The following is a 20,942-nucleotide window of genomic DNA, read 5'->3' as shown; positions in this document are numbered from 1 at the left end:
CAAAACAGCCAAATGATTGTTTACTGAGTAAAAATAAATGAAAGAAAAAAAAATTGTGGTTAATAAAATAGTAGTCTATTTGTTTCAGTTCTTCCCTTCCAGGTTCCAATGTTTCGAAGATAATTTTAAAACCGTTTACAAAACTGTTACAAATTTGAGCCTAAATGACAATGTTGTTCACACAAATATCAAAAAGTCTTTCTGAAGTTCTCTGGGCTGTGCATGTTCTCTATGTGTGTACCTGATTGCAGGTTTTTATTTATGAGCTTTAGATTTTACGTGACCACTTATTTTCTCGGAAAAGTTCTACAAATCCAATGACACAATTTGAAGTGTTTTTACTTAGTAGAAGCATTCAACAGTAACTCATATTCCACTTGGGAACCCTGCAGCCCAATGGTATCAATGTGGACTTCACCAGCTTCAAAATCTCCCCTTCCTCCACCGCATCCCAAAACCAGCCCAGTTCATCCCCTCCCCCCACTGCACCACACAACCAGCCCAGCCTTTCTCTGCCTCCCTAACCTGTTCTTCCTCTCACCCATCCCTTCCTCCCACCTCAAGCCGCACATCCATTTCCTACCTACTAACCTCATCCCACTTCCTTGACCTGTCTGTCTTCCCTGGACTGACCTATCCCCTCCCTACCTCCCCACCTGTACTCTCCTCTCCACCTAACTTCTTTTCTCTCCATCTTCAGTCCGCCTCCCCCTCTCTCCCTATTTATTCCAGTTCCCTCTCCCCATCCCCCTCTCTGATGAAGGGTCTAGGCCTGAAACGTCAGCTTTTGTGCTCCTGAGATGCTGCTCGGCCTGCTGTGTTCATCCAGCTTCACACTTTGTTATCTTGGATTCTCCAGCATCTGCAGTTCCCATTATCTCTGATACAGGCTTGAAATGGATATCGGTTTCCAGGTGGTTGCCAGAGATGGAAACAAAGGGGTCCAGGAAGGACAGGGAGTTATTGGAGATGGTCCAAGTGAACTTAAGGTTGGGGTGGAAGGTGTTGGTGAAGTAGATGAACTGTTCAAGCTCCTTGTGGGAGCATGAGGCGGCGCCGATACAGTCATCAATGTAACGGAGGAAGAGGTGGGGGATAGTGCCAGTGTAGCTTCGGAAGAAGGACTGTTCCATGTATCCTACAAAGAGGCAGGCATAGCTTGGGCCCATGTGGGTACCCATGGCCACCCCTTTTGTCTGTAGGAAGTGGGAGGAATTGAAGGAGAAATTGTTAAGGGTGAGGACGAGTTCAGCTAAGCAGTTAAAGGCGTCAGTAGAGGGGGACTGGTCAGGCATGCCGAACAGGAAGAGGCGGAGGGCCTTTAGGCCACCTGCATGGGGAATGCAAATGTATAGGGGCTGGACGTCCATGGTAAAGATGAAGTGTTGGGGACCGGGGAATTGTACGTTTTGGAGGAGGTGGAGGCATGGGTGGTGTCACGGACGTAGGTAGGGAGTTACTGGACCAAGGGGGAGAAAATGGAGTCCAGGTGAGTGGAGACGAGTTCGGTGGGGCAGGAGCAGGCAGAGACAATAGGCTATTTCAAGCCTACTGACTCCCACCGCTACCTAGAATACACCTCCTGTCAACCATCTTCCTGCAAAAATGTCATCCTCTATTCCCAATTCCTTTGTCCCTGGCGCATCTGCTCCCGAGATGAGGCATCCCAGGTGTCCTCGTTTTTCAAGGACTGCAACTTACTCTCCACAGTGGTCGAAAATGCCCTCGACCGTGTATCTAGCACTTCTTGCAACTCATCCCTCACAACCTCTCCCTGCAATAACTACCAAAACAGAATCCCACCCCCCATCCTCACGTACCATCCCACCAACCTCTGGATCTGACGCATCATCCTCCGACATTTCCGCCATCTGCAATCCGACCCCACCACCAAAGACATTTTTCCCTCCCCACCCTTGTCTGCCTTCAAGAAGGGCCACTCTCTCCGTGATTCCCTTGTCCGCTCCATACTCCCCACCAGCTCCACCACACCCGGCACTTTTCCCTGCAACCACAGGAAATGCTACACCTGCTCCCATACCTCCCTCCTCATCCCCATCCCAGGCCCCAAGAAAACCTTCCACATCAAACAGATGTTCACCTGCACATCTGCTAATGTGGTATCCTATGTCTGCTGTACCTGATGTGGCCTCCTCTACATTGGGGAAATCATGCGGAGACTTGGGGACAACTTTGTGGAACCTCTCTGCTAGGTTTGCGACAAACGACTGGACCTCCCAGTCACGAACCATTTCAACTTCCCCTCCCACTCCTTGGGCGACATGGCCATCCTGGGCCTCCTGCAGTGCCACAACGTTGCCATCCGAAGGTTGCAGGAACAGCACCTCATATTCTGCTTGGGAACCCTGCAGTCCAATGGTATCAATGTGGACTTCACAAGCTTCAAAATCTCCCCTTCCCCAACCGCATCCCAAAACCAGCCCAGCTCGTCCCCGCCTCCCTAACCTGTCCTTCCTCCCACCCATCTGCTCCTCCCACCTTTAGCCCCAACCCCATCTACTACTTACTAGCCTCATCCCGCCAGCTTGACCTGTCCGTCCTCTCTGGACTGACCTATCTCCTCCCAACTCCCCACCTCAATCCATCTTTACTGGCTCCATCGCCGCCTCTTTGACCTGTCTGTCTCCTCTCCACCTATCTTCTCCTTCATCCATCTTCTATCTGCCTCCCCTTCTCTCCCTATTTATTTCAGAATCCCCTTCCCTTCCCCCTTTTCTGAAGAAAGGTATAGAGGCGAAACATCAGCTTTCCTGCTCCTCTGATGCTGCTTGGACTGCTGTATTCATCCAGCTCTACACTTTGTTATTTCACATTCCCCAGCATCGGCAGTTCCCACTGTCTCTGAATGGTGTATTCTGTTCCGTTGTTGCTCAATTTCTCTCAGTGTTTAAACAGGGGAATGGAAAATAAAATTTGGAAAACGGTTTACAGATCCTAAGAAATCTGGAGCATTCAACAACTCCTCTCAGTTTATTTGAAGTTAATTTCTTTTCTGTCCCGTTTAGCTGCTTCACTGTCAACATTTTCCAGACGGGGGAAGATCAGCAGTTCAATTGACAGCCATTCTGCACACAAACAAGGCACCAATCAGTTACAATTAGGGGAAGATCAGTTGAAAAATCAGTTGTTAACCAGGTTGCTAGTGGGAAGTGAGGAAGAGGTTTCTGGGTGGAAGGTTGGGCGGCGGGGGGGCGCGGTAATGCTGGGTGGAAATGATTGTCGTCAGGGACAGAGGGAGGTTATATCTTTCCTGTGTGACATGGTAACGACAGTCCTTCTGCAAGCCCCACGAAAGGACAATTAGCTTTTGGAACAGCGCTGGCAGTTTCCGACCTTGGTTTCAAACTGGCTTCCCCACTCAGACACCTATTCAAGTGTAATTGGGGTTCTATTGATTTACAGGAGCATTGTTTATAATAGGGTTACAAGAAACCCCCTAATCCTAAGCTGAAGTCACTTTCTCAACAAAGAGGTAGGTCTCTTCTGGTCCTTCTCTGTGGTGAGAGAGTGCTGGATCCCCCAGTCCACTTTCCTCCTCTCTGCTTTTCCCCTTACCACCGATCTTTGAGGCATCAGAAGGCAAAGAGAGGTGCTAACAAGGCCCCTGGACTTTCTGAATGCTGCCATGGTGGTTCTACAGAACCTCTATCTCATTGTCCTCCATAGTGAGAATCTATTAAATACTAAAATTGTCAATATTAAGGAAAATGGTCCTCAATCGCACCCCAATGTCATTGGTAATCCAAAAGTCACACCTTCCATACACTCTAAATTGTGAAAATGAGGGTTTACTATCCGCCTAGTGGAATCAGCATAATAGAACTAAAGTCATGGTTGCCTTCAGGCAGTATTTTGAGCAAACCTCAGGCTAATGTTCTCAGTACTTTTATTTCAAGAGCACAACTCATGAATTTCAGTGCTTACCACCTGATTTTCAAAATGCATGATGCATTTTAGTGAAACCATGTGTTACTCACATCGTGACAGTTTTTCTGGAGGCATCAGAATGAAACAAACATTATAAAACGATCATTTACCATTAATTCAGCTCAAACCTTTAACTCTTTCTCTCCTTTCATCCCAGTGCTGCATTTATGAATCCAATTTTTAATCTCCAATACTTAATCTATAATTCTAAACATGGCTAAACAAAGCAAATAAGTGAGGAACAGTATGTGCAACGAAATAATTGTACAAGGGGATTGGTGAAATCTTATTACCAAATTCAGCACAGTAAGTTAATTTCAATTGTTTCTACATATTCTCTAGGAGTACAGAAAGTGCAATGGATACATATGAATGGAAAGAATGATGGCAACAACCCCAAACAGCTGCTGCTCTCTGAAGACACTGTATCTGACTGTTGCTGTGAAGATCAAATTATGAATTGATATGTTTCTTCCTGTAAAAAAATCCAGCTGTAAGTAGTGGAGAGAACTTCTCTGCCTGTGACCAAACATGCCGCAGCCCAGCAAGTCGTATTTGAGGGTAAAAGCTGTTTCCCAAGAAACAAAAGAGATAGGAACAAGTTAAGCCGTGCACTTCATTTGCCCTCCTCTGCCATTCCATAAGATCATGCCGGAAATTCCACATCAACTTCATTTCGTCACCCTGATCCAAGTTCCTCAGATATCAAAGCAGCAAGATAAACACAATATTCACACTTGGACTAATGAGTCACAAGTAACATTTGCATCACACAACTATCAAGGCATGGTTATCGCCAACAAGAGTATCCTTCCCTTACCGTTGCCAAATCCCTTACCATCAACATCCTGGAAGCCCGTACTGACCAAAAACATGACTGCACGAAATAAATAAATACTGTGGTAGGACAGAGGCTGGGGATTCTGTACCATGTAACTCAACATCTGACTTCCAACATCTGCCCATTAGGTAGCACAAGGTAGCAATATGGTGGAACCTTTCTCCTGCATGAGTGCAACACACAAGAACCTTGACTCAATTCAATTCAGAGAAAATAAAAGCATGCTTAGCCAGGAGAGGAGGGATGAATTAGACTCTCCTCTTTTAAACCCCCTCAGTTGGGTGCAAACATTTTAATATCTTTAAACACATAGCTGCAGATCACTCTATCAAAAATATAGTTTGCTAGTTCAATAGAATCAAATAAGGAGCCAATAACAAGGCTGAGTGGATTACATCATGTGCTTATCCCAAGCAATAAAGCATGGCAATAAAGCATGCACAAATACAGGTATAAAATATGAAAATGGGACAACACTCCCAGTATTAAACAAAGATACAAGAACATGTAATTCAAAAATCCTTATCATGCCCTTCTAGTATTAGCTTTTAATCTGAAACCACGCTTGTTTGTTTGATTGATGTCTTATATGTGAGCAGTCACAAATATTGCTGATATCTTTGAGTTTTTGGTGAAAGAATGTTGCTCCAATTTGCTCTTTTATTGGATTATGTTCAAGCGAAAGTGAGAAAAAACAGAGAGAGAGAGAGAGAGACAGCATGAGCAGGTGTTCTTTAGTTCTAGTTAAAATTCATCTTTCTCTCTACCTAATCAGCCAATTGCAGTATAGTTCACTCGTGTATCGCCAGCCTGGATTCATTGTTTTCCAAGCTAGGCAATTCACAGGCGTCTCTTCATTGCCAATATATGAAATTTACTCAACGGTATAAAATTTCTGCATTGTCATGTCTGAACTCATTATTTTCCTAGCAAGATGACTTGCAGGTGATTTTTTTCACTGCCAAACTGTGGAAATTATCCATAAAGGTATGATCAAACAGGAGATAGAGATTTAAGTTTCAATATTTTTTGAAATGGTGAATTTTTGTCTCAGATTGGTGTTGTCTATCTCACAGTGGTTTCATGAAGCTGGGCTAACCTGTGCTCAGCTAATTGTTGCGGGCCTTTTAAAGAAGTACTTCTACGTTTTGAAACCATTTAGTCTACTAAAGGTCCCAGGTATTAAAATGCGGGTGAAATAGTATCAGAGATAATGGGAACTGCAGATGCTGGAGATTCCAAGATAATAAAATGTGAGGCTGGATGAACACAGCAGGCCAAGCAGCATCTCAGGAGCACAAAAGCTGACGTTTCGGGCCTAGACCGAAGGGTCTAGGCCCGAAACGTCAGCTTTTGTGCTCCTGAGATGCTGCTTGGCCTGCTGTGTTCATCCAGCCTCACATTTTATTATATTAAAATGCGGGTGATGGAATTTGGGGTATCACAACTGTGACAAATCTACTTGTTGGGCATTCTATCCACCATCTTAAACATTCACTCTATCCATCAACCACATGCAGCTGTAGCACTTTGTATCATTTACTAGATGCACCATTTACCAGAAACCTCAAAGCTCCTCCAAAGTATCTTCCAATCCTGCAACCTCTACAACCTGGAAGAACAAAGTAAATAGCTGCAAGGGAGCACCACAAGCGAGAAAGTTCCCCTCCAAAGGAATATCTGAAAAAAAAAAGCAGGGCTATGGAGAGAAGGCAGAGGCTTGGCACTAGATAAACTACTTCTTCTGCAAGCCAGCATTCTCAGGGCAGATGAAATGATTGGTTTCTGTGCTGTAATCATTCTATGCTTCTATAAAGTCAACCTGACTTTGAATTCTGTTGTTTATAATCAATGGGTCAAAATCCTGAAACTCTATCTCGATTAAACCTGGGTGTATATGTGGGTGTATCTACAACAGTGGTTCAAAATGGCAGCTCACCATCACCTTCTCCTGGGTATTTAAGGATGTAAGGTAATTGTTAGCCTTATTAACAATGTCCATGAATTACTGACCAAACAAGGCTCTATTGATTTCCATAGGTCCGAAAAAGTTATAGATTTTTATCTGGAATATGCTCAGAATTGGAGAATCCACAGCACACTAAAAATACTCAAATCTCAGTGACAGAATTTCTCCCAATTTGGGCTCTTATGGCAGCTCCTTTATCCTAAGGCTATATTTGCCAGTACTAGACTCTTAACTGAAGCAAAACAGCTTCTCAGCACTTTTTATATTCCTCCAAACTTCAGTGTGGCCTGCCCATTCTTTGTGCCCAGAAGTCAAATTAATTTCTGGGAAGTAAGAGTCGCGCAAGTTGGGTGTCAAATGTGTACTATACATCTGTCTTCATTTTGGAGCGGGAAGATGTAGGTTCTGTATGTGGGAAGGGAGGCTGTGAGGTTCTTGAGCACTTTGACACAGAGAGTGAGGGAGTATTAAAGATTTTGATGCTTATAAGCGGAAAAATCCCCAGGTCAGGATGAGTGGTGTCCCAGACCACGGTGGGAGAGAAGGGAAGAAATTACAGGGGTTCTGACTCAATGTTTAATACCTCTGTCCACAAAGGAGGTGCTAGAGGACTGGAGGACAGCTAACATGGTTCCAATTTTCAGGAAGGGTGATAGAGATAAACTAGGGAACTATAGTCCAGTGAGTCTCACATCAATGAGATAAAATCCTTTCATATCCTTATATTGGAGAAAATTCTGAAAGAGAGCATTAAACTACACTAGAAGAGGTAAGTTTTGATCAGGGATAGCCAGCGGGGCTTTGCAGGCAGCGGTCATGTCTAACAAATTTAATTGAACTTTTTGAGGAGATAACCAGGTGCATAGATGAGCGTGCAGTTGATGTAATTAATATGGATTTCAGCAAGGCTGTCAGCAGAGGTCCCACCTGGAGACTGATATTAAAAAAAGGTTAATGCACATGGGATCCAGAGTAACTTGGCAAGTCAGATCCAAAATTAGCTTTAGGGCAGGAGCTGAGGATGGTGGTAGGAGGCTGGTATCCAGCAGTGTACCACAAGCATCAGTGCTGGGTCTCTGAAAGATGAGCCTTCACACTGGAAGAGTGAGCTCCTAACCTTTTTCCACCTGTGAAACACAAAACAATTGGTACTGAAAACAGCATACGATTACATATTTTACAACTGCTATGCAGAAAAAATGACAGAAATTTTTCACACATGAAGAAGTTCCTGGCGATATTATTTAAGGGAAGATATTGGTAAGCACACAAACTCTCTGGTCTGCCTGTTTCTTCTCACCTATATCACAGAATTACATTGGATATCCAGCACAGAAACAGAACAGGACATCAGACACAATCAATCCAAGGCAGCATTCATGATTCATTTAACCCTTCTTCTGTCTTTCCTCAATTATCTAACAGCATAACCCGCAATTCTATTCTCAATTATTCCTCAAATCGAACCTTCTCTTAAGTTCATCTGTATCATTGATCAGAAGCATTCCGCACGATAGGAAGTTCCATATTCTCACCACTCTCTAGGAAAAGAAGTTCCTCCTGAATTGGCCATTTAATTTCTTAGCAATTATCTTATAAATAATTGCTAACTGATCTTCAACATGTGAACGCTGTAAGTCAATTCTATTAAAACTGTTCAGAATACTAAATACCTTGGCTTCAGAATTTTAAAGTTTTTGCCGTTTCAAGAGAAAGGCAAACCAATCTCTCATCCTTTCTTATTAAGCAGCATCTTGCATTTCTGGTACTTGCCTGTAAATAGTTTCACATCTTATCACATTTTACAAATGTTTTTGAATAAGGATACAATGTTTGCAATTCTCCAGTGTTCTGACATGTCCCGAGTCAATGGCAGATTGACATATAAGGGCCAGTCCTCCTTCTAATTCAACTTACTTTCTTCATAATCTTTGGATGCATTTCATCTATTTTGGGTGCCTTGTGAAGCTTAAGCATTAACACTATATCCAACACTTCCTCAATATCACTGTTAAATACTTCTAATGACAGAGTTTCCTACTTTGATACAAGAGTCTGGGAAGCATCTGCCATCTTGGTAAAGATATATGCAAAGTATCATTTAATACCTCAGCCAACTCCCTGCCTCCAATCCCACATTAGTCCCTATTAAATTCAAATTCTCCTTTCATCATTTCTTTACTATTTATATACTTTGTAGAACACTTTGGAATTTCACTTTATGTTGGCTGCTAGTCATTACTCTATTGTTTATTGCTTCTCTAATACATTTTTTAATTCTCAACGAAACCTTCTGTATTGGCTTTGGTTCTCGGTCATATTTTCTCCCCGACACTCGTCATTATTCCTTCATTACCTTGACATCCATCTACTTTGTCATCCAGGGAGCTCAAACCAATGTGCTCAAACTAACTGAACAGAGTTACAGGTGTATGAAGAAAGAATTATCTAAAGCAGGCTGGGAAGAGAGCAGTTGGTGGGGTCTTTATTTTGAATCTTTACCTTTTTTGTGGGGCTGGGAGGTGGGAGAGATTAGCAGATTATGGATTATTAGAAAGGGATCCTGCTCCTTAGTCACCAGCTCTCTCACAGCCCTCTCCCGACAAAATTCCCTCCCGACCACCAAGCACCATTGACTGCTCCAGGATCCTGGAACTCAAGGGTCCATCACTTTTGGTAAGCAGTATCCCTGGGGTTTTGATTCCAAGGGAAGGCCCATTGGTGGCTTTGTCACTGCCTGATGACTTGTGACTCAGTGGGCCTTCCTGTTTTAAAGAAAAAGCAGGGCAGGTCTCTGATTCCTCAACAAGATTCCATCTGTTCATTCAGTTTTTCTCTCTCTACAGATGCTGCATGATCTATTGAGCATTGTTTGTTTTCAGGTCAGATATCCAAACTCTGCAACATTTTGCTTTTGCACATTAGTGGCCCAGTGCAAAAGGAAGGAGGTACAATTTCTGGCTGATCTGACATTCACTGTTGAGAAAATCTACATCCTACACTGAGGTTGTAGCCTGGGTATAGAACATTGTCCTCAACATATCCTACGTATAAATGGATTAAATGTCAAACAGGTTCTTGTAACTGTTGGGCAGACAACTCAACCTTATAACTACTGAGGTGAAGAAGATGGGAGCTTACCAACTGACCTCTGCTATAATTCATTGCTACAACAAACAACTATCAAGCTGCAGAACCTTAGGCAGTACTTATTGTTATTCCTGTTCCCAGGAAAACCCTGTCCTCATTTTCCTGAACTGCAGCAGACCTTCGGTTGGAATATCCAAGTTCTCAGTTAGAAACTCCTCTCTCCTTCATTCATTGTTGCAGCAATACTTCCAAACTTTAAACTAACACAGCTTGTACATTTGGGATGCAGTGTGCTAAAATCACAGTGGAAAAGCAGGAGGAAATCCAAAGAAATGTATTAAAAGGACTCTGAAGTTTCCACGTAATTATTGTAAAGACCCGGCAACCAGAGAAACTGAACAGAAGTTGTTGCCATGTGAGAATGCAGCAGGAAATTATTATGTTCCACTTGTAATTCTCTGTTTGCTCAACCCCGCTGAAATCTCAAAGTAAAACCCTCACTCTTAATTTAACTACTCAGCTGCAGATTGTTTGCACAAGCTCGACAATACTGTTTTTACAGGGAAAACAAGGCCTATTTCCTAACATTTTATGAAAACAATATCAGTGAACATAGAACATAGAACATAGAACATTACAACACAGTACAGGCCCTTCGGCCCGCGATGTTGTGCCGATCTGTCATACCAATCTGAAGCCCATCTAACCTACACTATTCCATGTACGTCCATATGCTTATCCAATGACGACTTAAACGTATCTAAAGTTGGCGAATCTACTACCGTTGCAGGCAAAGCGTTCCATTCCCTTACTACTCTCTGAGTAAAGAAACTACCTCTGACATCTGTCCTATATCTTTCACCCCTCAATTTAAAGCGATGCCCTTTCGTGCTCGCTGTCACCATCCTAGGAAAAAGGCTCTCCCTATCCACCCTATCTAACCCTCTGATTATTTTATATGTTTCAATTAAGTCACCTCTCAACCTTCTTCTCTCGAATGAAAACAGCCTCGAGTCCCTCAGCCTTTCCTCGTAAGACCTTCCCTCCATACCAGGCAACATCCTAGTAAATCTCCTCTACACCCTTTCCAAAGCTTCCACATTCTTCTTATAATGCGGTGACCAGAACCGTACGCAATACTCCAAGTGCAGCCGCACCAGCGTATTGTACAACTGCAGCATAACCTCTTGGTTCCAGAACTCGATCCCTCTATTAATAAAAGCTAAAACACTGTATGCCTTCTTAACAGCCCTGTCGACCTGGGTGGCAACTTTCAAGGATCTGTGTACATGGACACCGAGATCTCTCTGCTCATCTACACTTATACTAAGAATCTTACCATTAGCCCTGTACTTTGCCATCTGGTTACTCCTACCAAAGTGCATCACCTCACACTTGTCCGCATTAAACTCCATTTTCCACCTCTCAGCCCCGCTCTGCAGCTTATCTATGTCTCTCTGCAACCTACAGCATCCTTCGTCACTATCCACAACTCTACCGACCTTAGTGTTGTCTGCAAATTTACTAACCCAACCTTCTACGCCCTCATCCAGGTCATTTATAAAAATGACAAAGAGCAGTGGACCCAACACTGACCCTTGCAGTACACACTAGTAACTGGTTTCCAGGATGAACATTTCCCATCAACTACCACCCTCTGTCTTCTTTCAGCAAGCCAATTTCCAATCCAAATTGCTATATCTCCCACAATTCCATTCCTCCGCATTTTGTACAATAGCCTATTGTGGGGAACCTTATCGAACGCCTTGCTGAAATAGCGAGTTTTGAGAAGATTTGTAGCTCAGGTCGACGTTCTGGATGTGAGTTTGCTCGCTGAGCTGGAAGGTTAGTTTTCAGACATTTCGTCACCATTCTAGGTAACAGCAGCCTCCGACGAAGCGCTGGTGTTATGTCCCGCTTTCTATTTATCTGGTTAGGTTTCCTTGGGTTGGTGATGTCATTTCCTGCGTTGGTGATGTCATTTATACCAAATACTGAACTACAGGAGCAACCATCCCAACACCCACAAACGAAGCTGCATTAGAACATTATTCCAACAAGCCACCACACACTGCAGCACAGAGGAACTACGCAGAGCAAAGGAAAATCACCTATACAGTGTATTCAAAAAGAATGGGTTCCCTATGAACACAGTCCGCCGATTCCTCAGCAATAAACCCAAACAAACAGACAAAACGGGCTCAGAAACCATAACCACTCTCCCCTACATCAAAGACATTTCTGAAATGACTGCCAGACTACTCAGACCTCTTGGCATCACAGTAGCCCACAAACCCACCAACACACTAAAACAGCAGCTAATGAACTTAATAGACCCTATACAGACAACAAATAAAACGAACGCCATCTACAAAATACCTTGCAAGAACTGTGACAAACACTACACTGGACAAACTGGCAGAAAGCTAGCCACCAGGATACATGAACATCAACTAGCCACAAAACGACATGACCCACTATCACTCGTATCCTTACACACAGATGAGGGAGGACACCGCTTTGATTGGGACAACACATCCATCCTAGGACAAGCCAAACAGAGACATGCACGAGAATTCCTAGAAGCATGGCATTCCAACTGGAACTCCATCAACAAATACATTGATTTGAGGCCAATCTACCATCCCCTGAGAAAAAGAACAGGAAATGACATCACCAACCCAAGCAAACCTAACCAGATAAATAGAAAGTGGGACATAACACCAGCGATAATGGGAACTGCAGATGCTGGAGAATTCCAAGATAATAAAATGTGAGGCTGGATGAACACAGCAGGCCAAGCAGCATCTCAGGAGCACAAAAGCTGACGTTTCGGGCCTAGGCCCTTCATCAGAGAGGGGGATGGGGAGAGGGAACTGGAATAAATAGGGAGAGAGGGGGAGGCGGACTGAAGATGGAGAGTAAAGAAGATAGGTGGAGAGTAACACCAGCGCTTCGTCGGAGGTTCATTGATGATGTTACCTAGAATGGTGACGAAACATCTGAAAACTAACCTTCCAGCTCAGCGAGCAAACTCACATCCAGAGCCTTGCTGAAATCCATATACACCAGATCAACCAGTTTACTTTCATCTACCTGTTTGGTCACCTTCTCAAAGAACTCAATAAGGTTTGTGAGGCACGACCTTCCCTTCACAAAACCGTGCTGACTATCCCGAATCAATTTATTCTTTTCTAGATGATTATAAATCCTATCCCTTATAACCTTTTCCAACACTTTACCAACAACTGAGGTAAGGCTCACTGGTCTATAATTACCAGGGTTGTCTCTACTCCCCTTCTTGAACAGGGGAACCACATTTGCTATCCTCCAGTCGTCTGGCACTATTCCTGTAGACAATGATGAGTTAAAGATCAATGCCAAAGGCTCGGCAATCTCCTCCCTGGCTTCCCAGAAGATCCGAGGATAAATCCCATCCGGCCCAGGGGATTTATCTATCTTCACCCTCTAAAGGATTTCCAATACCTCTTCCTTGTGAACCTCAATCCCACCTAGTCTGGTAGCCTGTATCTCAGTATTCTCCTCGACAACATTGTCGTTTTCTAGAGTGAATACTGTTGAAAAATATTCATTTAGCGCTTCCCCTATCTCCTCTGACTCCACACACAACTTACCACTACTATCCTTGATTGGGCCTAATCTTACTTTCGTTATTCTTTTATTCCTTAAATACCTATAGAAAGCCTTAGGGTTTACCCTGATCCTATCCACCAACAACTTCTCATGTCTCCTCTTGGCTCTTCTGAGCTCTCTCTTTAGGTCTTTCCTGGCCACCTCGTAGCCCTCAAGCGCCCTAACTGAGCCTTCACATCTCATCCTAACATAAGCCTTCTTCTTCCTCTTGACCAGAGATTCCACCTCCTTCGTAAACCACGGCTCCCGCTCACTACAGCTTCCTCCCTGCCTGACAGGTACATATTTATCTAGGACACACAGGAGCTTTTCCTTGAATAAGCTTCACATTTCTAATGTGCCCATCCCCTACAGTTTCCTTCCCCATCCTATGCTCCCTAAATCTTGCCTAATCGCATCGTAATTGTCTTTCCCCCAGCTATAACTCTTGCCCAGTGGTATACACCTATCCCTTTCCATCACTAAAGTAAACATAACAGAATTGTGATCGCTATCCCCAAAGTGCTCACCTACTTCCAAATCTAACACCTGGCAGGCTCATTACCCAGTACCAAATCTAATGTGGCTTCACCCCTTGTTGGCCTATCTACATACTGTGTCAGGAAGCCCTCCTGCACACACTGGACAAAAACTGACCCATCTATAGTACTCAAACTATAGTGTTCCCAGTCAATATTTGGAAAGTTGAAGTCCCCCATGACAACTACCCTGTCTCTCTCACTCCTAACAAGAATCATCTTTGCTATCCTTAAACATATTAAATCCTTAACATATTAAATGTCTCTCAATCATGTATAGCACTAGATATGCAGAAGTTAGTTGTTACTGTAAATCATTACTCAATGCTGAAATGTAAATTGAAGCAGATGTTTTTTTCTTTTGTTGGGGGTTTCACCAATCCTAAACACATCACAACAGACTGCCTCATGAGCCCATGACTTGAATATACAACGGTGAAAGGAATAAACAAATCTATTACCTTAACACTGGTGTGGCTGGTTTGGGTTTCAGCTTCAGTGCAGTTGCTGTTTTCCTTTTTCTCTCGTCTTGAGGAGGTGCGTGTTGCCCGACTCTGGTATGCCAACACAGAGGGCAACGATTCAGCAGCGTCTGTCTTGATGAAGAAGCCATGGACTGTTGCTGTACCTTGGGAGATGGTGGTGGTCTGATGTGGGGAGTTTGATTCATCCGAATCTCTGCAGTAAATCACTCCACTTTGAGAAACATGGATACTAGGAGCACAGCCCATCACTCTCCACTTAGCTCCTGCTGTTCACTGGACTCCTTTTCTCTCCCTCTCCCTCTCTGGTACAATTGTCCCCAGTCAGTCAATCTCCCATACTCTCCTCCTCTCCCTATTGCACCTTTGTCACTGTTGCTGCTCTGTTCATCTGCCTGATATTTTCTCTTTAATCTTTTGTGCCTCTTTCAAGTCTTTCCTCTAGAATTAATTTCTATCTCTCTCTCTCCCTCCACCTCTGGCGTTCCTGTCTCTTAGTACTTTCTCCCCCACCCCCACCTGCTCCTCCTGAGCCCTCAATTAACAACCTTCGTCTACATTGTCAATATTCTGTGTAAGCCCAGAGGCTTTCCCATGTTCCTCTTGTCGATCACTGGTTTTGTACGAGATTACGCAGCGATAGCATCCAGAAAATGAATGTGTTATCACTGTTCAGAATCAGTGTACCTCTGAATCACTCGGATTTCATGCTTTTCTCCTCAGCACAGATGAAAGTGGTAGTAATCCACAAGAGGGAGAAAATGTCTCTTGAAAACGTCTATGATTCATGTGAATAATCATCTGCCCCCCTTCCTTCACCACGATGCTCCCTGGCAGATTGTAATTCACTGTCTCTGACGTCAAAAGAGTTCTTGATCTTTGACCTGGTCTCAGAGGCCATCACAACTTCTCATTAGCAACATTGAGGGGCTTTACCCTGCTCAATCGCCTACAATACCGGAGCAATCCTGGCAGAGACACATATTCTCCTTTCAATTTCTCCGGGGCATGTTGTCACAGTCGCGATTCCCGCTATCCTTCAGAATCCACAGGCGAATTGGGCTTTCTCATAAATCCAGCTGTCAGAACAATGACAACTTTGCAGATTTTAAAGATTATGCAGAATACTAATTCTACTAGTTAGGCTACAGGCTGGAATGGTACCCTGCGGCAAAACCATTAAACGACACACTTTCCTTTTTGTCCAAGTGTGCGTAGAACTGTCAGCGGCCTGCTTATGCAAACTGTTATATTATAATCAAAGACGCTGAATGAATAATTCACTGAACCGAAATTCTGTTTCATAATTAGATCAGTTTAAAAAGGAATGAGGCAAATGTTTTCCGAAAGCCTGAATGCATACACACTGGTCATTTTGTTATCCAGGCAAGGACTATCACAAAGCACCGGAAGAGGAGTGGCACTTCCAGCGCAATATTTAAAGGGATACTGTTTTATATTATTGTTAATACCTAATAGTGCTGAAAATATCTTTTTAACCTACTTTCTTTACAAATGACAATGACTGTTCTGGCAGATTCTTAAGCATAACATGATAATTTTCCAGAGATAATGGGAACTGCATGTGCTGGAGAATCCGAGATAACAAGATGTGGAGCTGGATGAACACAGCAGGCCAAGCAGCATCTTAGGAGCACATTAAAATGACGTAAGGAAATAAAGCCAATTTTGCAAAATGATGCCTGCATATAAATGTTTCGATATATTTGCATTTTCCCTCAATTTATTTTTGGGTGAACTGGCTCTCTGACAGGAACTTGTGTACTATCAGAAAGATAACTTGTGGCATGGAAACTGGAGCTAAGTGGCTCATTACTGTCTTTACTGGATTGCTATTTAGACCCTAAGACATAAGAGCAGGAATTGTGCCAAATGGCCTATCGAGTCTGCTCTGCCACGCAATCATGGCTGATAAGTTTTACAACCCCATTCTCCCACCTTCTCCACAGAACGCTTGATCCCCTTTACAATCAAGAAATATTTATCTCTGTCTTATATACCCTCAATGACCTGGCCCTCACAGCCTTCGGTGGCAGTGAATTCCAAAGACTCACCACTTTTAGGGTGAAGAAGTTTCTCCTTATCTCCATTCTAAAGGGTTCTCACTTTACTAAGGCTGTGCCCTCAGGTCCTAGGCTCTCCTGCCAATAGAAACATTTTCCCAATGTCCATGCCATCCAATATTCTGTAACTTTCAATTAGATCCCCCCTCATCCTTCTAAACTCCATCCAGTATAGATACAGAGTCCTTAGACATTCCATATATGTTGAGCCTTTCATTGCTGGGATCATTCTCAGGAACTTCCTCTGGACATGTTCCAGGGCCAGTCATCCTCCCTGAGTTATGCGGCCCAAAATTGCTCACAATACTCTAAATGTTGTTTGACCAGGGCTTTATAAAGCCTCACAAGTATATCCCTGCTTTTATATTCATGTCCTGTAAAAATAAATGCCAACATGAGACTTGCCTTCCTAAGTACCAGCTCAACCTGCAAGTTTACCTTAAGAAAACCCTGGACTAGGACTCCCAAGTCCCTTTGCACTTCAGAATTCTGAATTTTCTTCCCATTTAGAAACTTGCTATGCCTCTACTCTTCCTACCAAAGTGCAGGAACTCTCACTTTCTCATGATGTATTTCATCTGCCACTTCTTCACCCACTCTCCTAAACTGTGCAATTCCTTCTGCAGCATTCCCACCTCCTCAATACTACCTGTTCCTCCACCTATCTTTGAATCATCTGCAAACTTAGCCAGAATGCCCTCAGTTCCTTCATCTAGATCATTAATGTATACATTGAAAAGTTGTGGTCCCAACACTGACTCTTGTGGAACACCACTAGTCACTGGTTACCAGCCTGAGGAAGACCCTTTTACCCCCATTCTTTGCTTTCTGCCAGAGAGCCTATCTTTATCTATGCTAGAACCTTGCCTCAAACACCATGGGCCCTTATCTTATTCAGCAGTCTCCCATGTGGCACCTTGTCAAAAACCTTTTGTAAGTCCAAGTAGTTAACATCCTTTGGGTCTCCTTGGTCTAATCTGCTTGTTACCTCCTCAAGAAATTCTAACAGATTTGTCAGGCATGACCTCCCCTTGATGAAGCTGTGCTGACTTTGCCCTGTTTTATCATGCATTTACAAGTATTCAAAAATCTCATCCTTCACAATGGACTCCAAAATCTTACCAATGACCGAGGTCAAGCTAATCAGCCTATAACTTCCTATCTTTTCCCTACTCTCTTCTTAAACAGGGGGTTAAACATTTGCAATTTTCAAGTCCTCTGGGACCCTCCCTGACACCAGTGATTCCCGAAAGACCACCACTAACGCCTCCAATATCTCTTCAGTTATCTCTATTTCTGTCAGGCAGATTCTGTCAAACTCGCTAACTTTCCTCCTCTAAAAGTATTTAGAAACAGGAACATGTTGGGATGCTAGCCTCACTGAAAACTCATTGAAATACCATCGGAGTCTGATCAATGCCATCAGAATTGAACATTTTGCCTGTAATGGGGTAAGGTCTCACTTTAAACTTAACCAGGCTTCCTTACATTAATATAAAGAGTGAGTTTATAATTACTATATAAAAGAAGAAATACTATTGCAACACACAGATTAGAAATAAGAGATAGCCGGAAAAGATCAGCCAGTAAATGGCCATTACCAACAAGAGAGAATCAAAACCATCACCCTTGACATTCAATGATGTTACCATCACTGAATTCCCCCACTATCAAATTACTGGGATTTACCATTGACCAGAAACTCAACTGGACCTGCCACATAAAGAAAGTGGCTAGAAAAGCAGGTCAAAGGCTAGGGATCTTGCAGCACATAATTCACCACCTGTCTCCCCAGTGTTTGCCCACCATCTACAAGGCACAATTCGGAAATGTGATGGAATTCTGCTCACTTGCCTGGATGGGTCCTGTTCCAACAACATTCAAGAAGCCTGTCAACATAAAGGACAAAGCAGCCTGTTTGATCAATAACACATTCACAAACATCCACTGCCACCACTATAGATGCTCAGGTAGCAGCAGTGTGAGTTACCTGCAAGATGCACACAGAAATTCACCAAGGCTCCTTAGGCACTACCTTCCAACCCACAAGCACTTCCATCAAGAAGGACAAGGCAGCAAATACATGGGAACACCACCACCTGCAAGTTCCTCTCCATAAACACCATAAGATACAGGAGCAGATGGAAGACATTCATCCCATTGAGTTTGCTCAGATTCTCAATGAGATCATGGCTAATCTGATAGTCCTCAATTTCACAATCATGCCTTTTTCCCATACCCCAAATCCCTTACTAATTAAAAGTCAATCTCAGTGTTGTATATACCTAGTGACCCAGCCCCGTATTTCTGTGATAAGGAATTCCACAGATTTGCAAGCCTCAGAGAAGAAATTCCTCCTTATCTCTGTCCTAAATCTGCAACCCTTTATTTCAAGGCTATGCCATTTGATCTTAAACTCTTCCAGGAGGTGAAACAGCCTTTCACATCTACCCTGTCAAGGTCTCTCAGAATCTTGTCTGTTTCAATAAGGTCACTTTCATTTTTCCATATTCCAACAGGTTCTATTGATTCAACATCTCTTCTAAAACAGTCATTCCACATCTTGTGATAACAAAGTGTGAAGCTGGATGAACACAGCAGGCCAAGCAGCATCTCAGGAGGTCCTGAGATGCTGCTTGGCCTGCTGTGTTCATCCAGCTTCACACTTTGTTATCTTGGATTCTCCAGCATCTGCAGTTCCCATTATCACTGATACAATTCCATATCTTGTATCAGCCCAGTGAACCCGCTGTGCATTTCCTCCAGGTTATTTTTCTTTAAACAAGGGGCCCAGAACTGCTCACAGTATTCCAGCTGTGGTCTGACTAGTGACTTGCATAGTTTTAGCAAAATCTCCCTATTTTTAAAATCCAATTCTTTTGAACAAAAAGCCAACATTGCATTTTCCGTTCCTATTCCTGCTGAACATGTTAGCTTTTTCTGATTCATGGATGACGACTCACAAATCCCTCCATTCTGTAGCTTTCTTCAGTCTTTCCCCACTTAAATTATCTTTATCTCATCTATTCTTCCTGCCAAAGTGCATAACCTCACACTTCCCCAAATTATATTCCAACTGCCAAGATTTTGCTCACTTTCTAACCCTCTGCAGACCCTTTGCATTATCCTCACCACTTGTCTTCCTACCTATTTTTGCGGTTTCTGTAAACTTGGCTTTAACACATTCACTTTCCTCATCCAAGTCATTAATGTATGTTGTACATAATTGTGGTCCACTGATCCACTAATTACAGGTTGCCATCCTGAAAATGCACTCTTTACCCCAATCCATTATCTTATATCACTTAGCCAATCCTCTATCCATGCTAACATATGACTTCCATGAACTGGCTGTTATCTTAAGTAGTTTAATGTGTGGTATCTTATCAAATGCCTTCTGAAAATCCCTTCATAAAGCCAGGCTGACACTGCTGGATCATATTATGCATTTCTAAATGCTCTGCTATGACACTCCTATAACAGACTCTACATTTTCCCAGTAATAGGCATTAAGATAACTGTCTATAGTTGCCTGTTCATTTTTTTCTTTCCCTTTATTAATAAGGTTTTTACATTGACAATTTTCAAATTCTCTGGGACTTCTGCAGAATCTAAAGACTTGTGGAACATACTACCACTGCATCCACTTTCTCCGTAGCCACTTCTTTCAATATCCTTTTTCATAGGGTACAGGGGAGTTATTATTAATATCCCCATTAATTTCCATAGCACATTTTCTCTGGTGTTAGTTATATTATTTATTTCCATCTGCTTTCATCTTCAATATTTAATAATTTTAGAACGCTATTAGTGATTCCTACTTTGAGGACTGATGCAAAGAATTTATGTAACTCCTCTGCCATTTCCTGGTTCCCCATTATCATTTCCTAATCCGATCCTTTTAAGGAGCCAATGTCTAGTTTCTCTTTTCCTTTTATATATTTTACAAAGCTCTCACTGTCCATCTTAACATTACTTGCAAGTTTACCCTCAAAATATATTTTCTCCCTCTATTATTTTCTTGGATGTCTTTTGTTGGTTTTTAAAACTTTCCCAAACCTCTTGCTTACAACTAATCTTTGTCACATTGTAAGTTTTTTCATTCAATCTTATGCTATTCTCAGCTTCCTTGGCACACAAGGTTGACTAGAATCCTTCTTCCTCACTGGAATATGTATTTGCTTTGAGTCATGAACTAGTTTCTTAAATGTCTCCCATTGATCCTCAACTGTTTTTGCTGGTAAACTCCTTCCCCATTCTACTCCAGTTAGATCTATCCTCTTTCCTTAATTACCTTTATTTAGGCTTACCACAGTTGTTTTTAACCCAAGATCCTCCCTGTCATCCTGAATGTTA

At 42.8% G+C, this 20,942-nt stretch overlaps 1 protein-coding gene across 7 annotated transcripts in view; it reads right to left on the bottom strand.

Annotated features, from left to right (window-relative positions):
* Positions 1-20,942, bottom strand: part of pde8b (phosphodiesterase 8B) — a 291,793-nt gene that overhangs the window by 208,560 nt on the left and 62,291 nt on the right. For 2 of the 7 annotated variants that reach the window (XM_048527656.2, XM_048527657.2), the window contains exon 1: positions 14,482-15,890. The exons of 4 other annotated variants lie outside the window; for them this stretch is intronic. In XM_048527656.2, the coding sequence (XP_048383613.1) occupies positions 14,482-14,751 (270 nt within the window). In that variant the 5' untranslated portion in view covers positions 14,752-15,890. Of the gene's footprint in view, positions 1-14,481; positions 15,891-20,942 lie in introns of those variants that run through there. One more of the 7 variants, XM_059644814.1, reaches the window with a different exon arrangement.

Source organism: Stegostoma tigrinum, chromosome 3 (assembly GCF_030684315.1).
Source record: "Stegostoma tigrinum isolate sSteTig4 chromosome 3, sSteTig4.hap1, whole genome shotgun sequence".
Lineage (NCBI taxonomy): Eukaryota > Metazoa > Chordata > Chondrichthyes > Orectolobiformes > Stegostomatidae > Stegostoma > Stegostoma tigrinum.
Note: the sequence above shows the minus strand (reverse complement) of the source record. Positions and strands in the feature narration are given on the sequence as shown.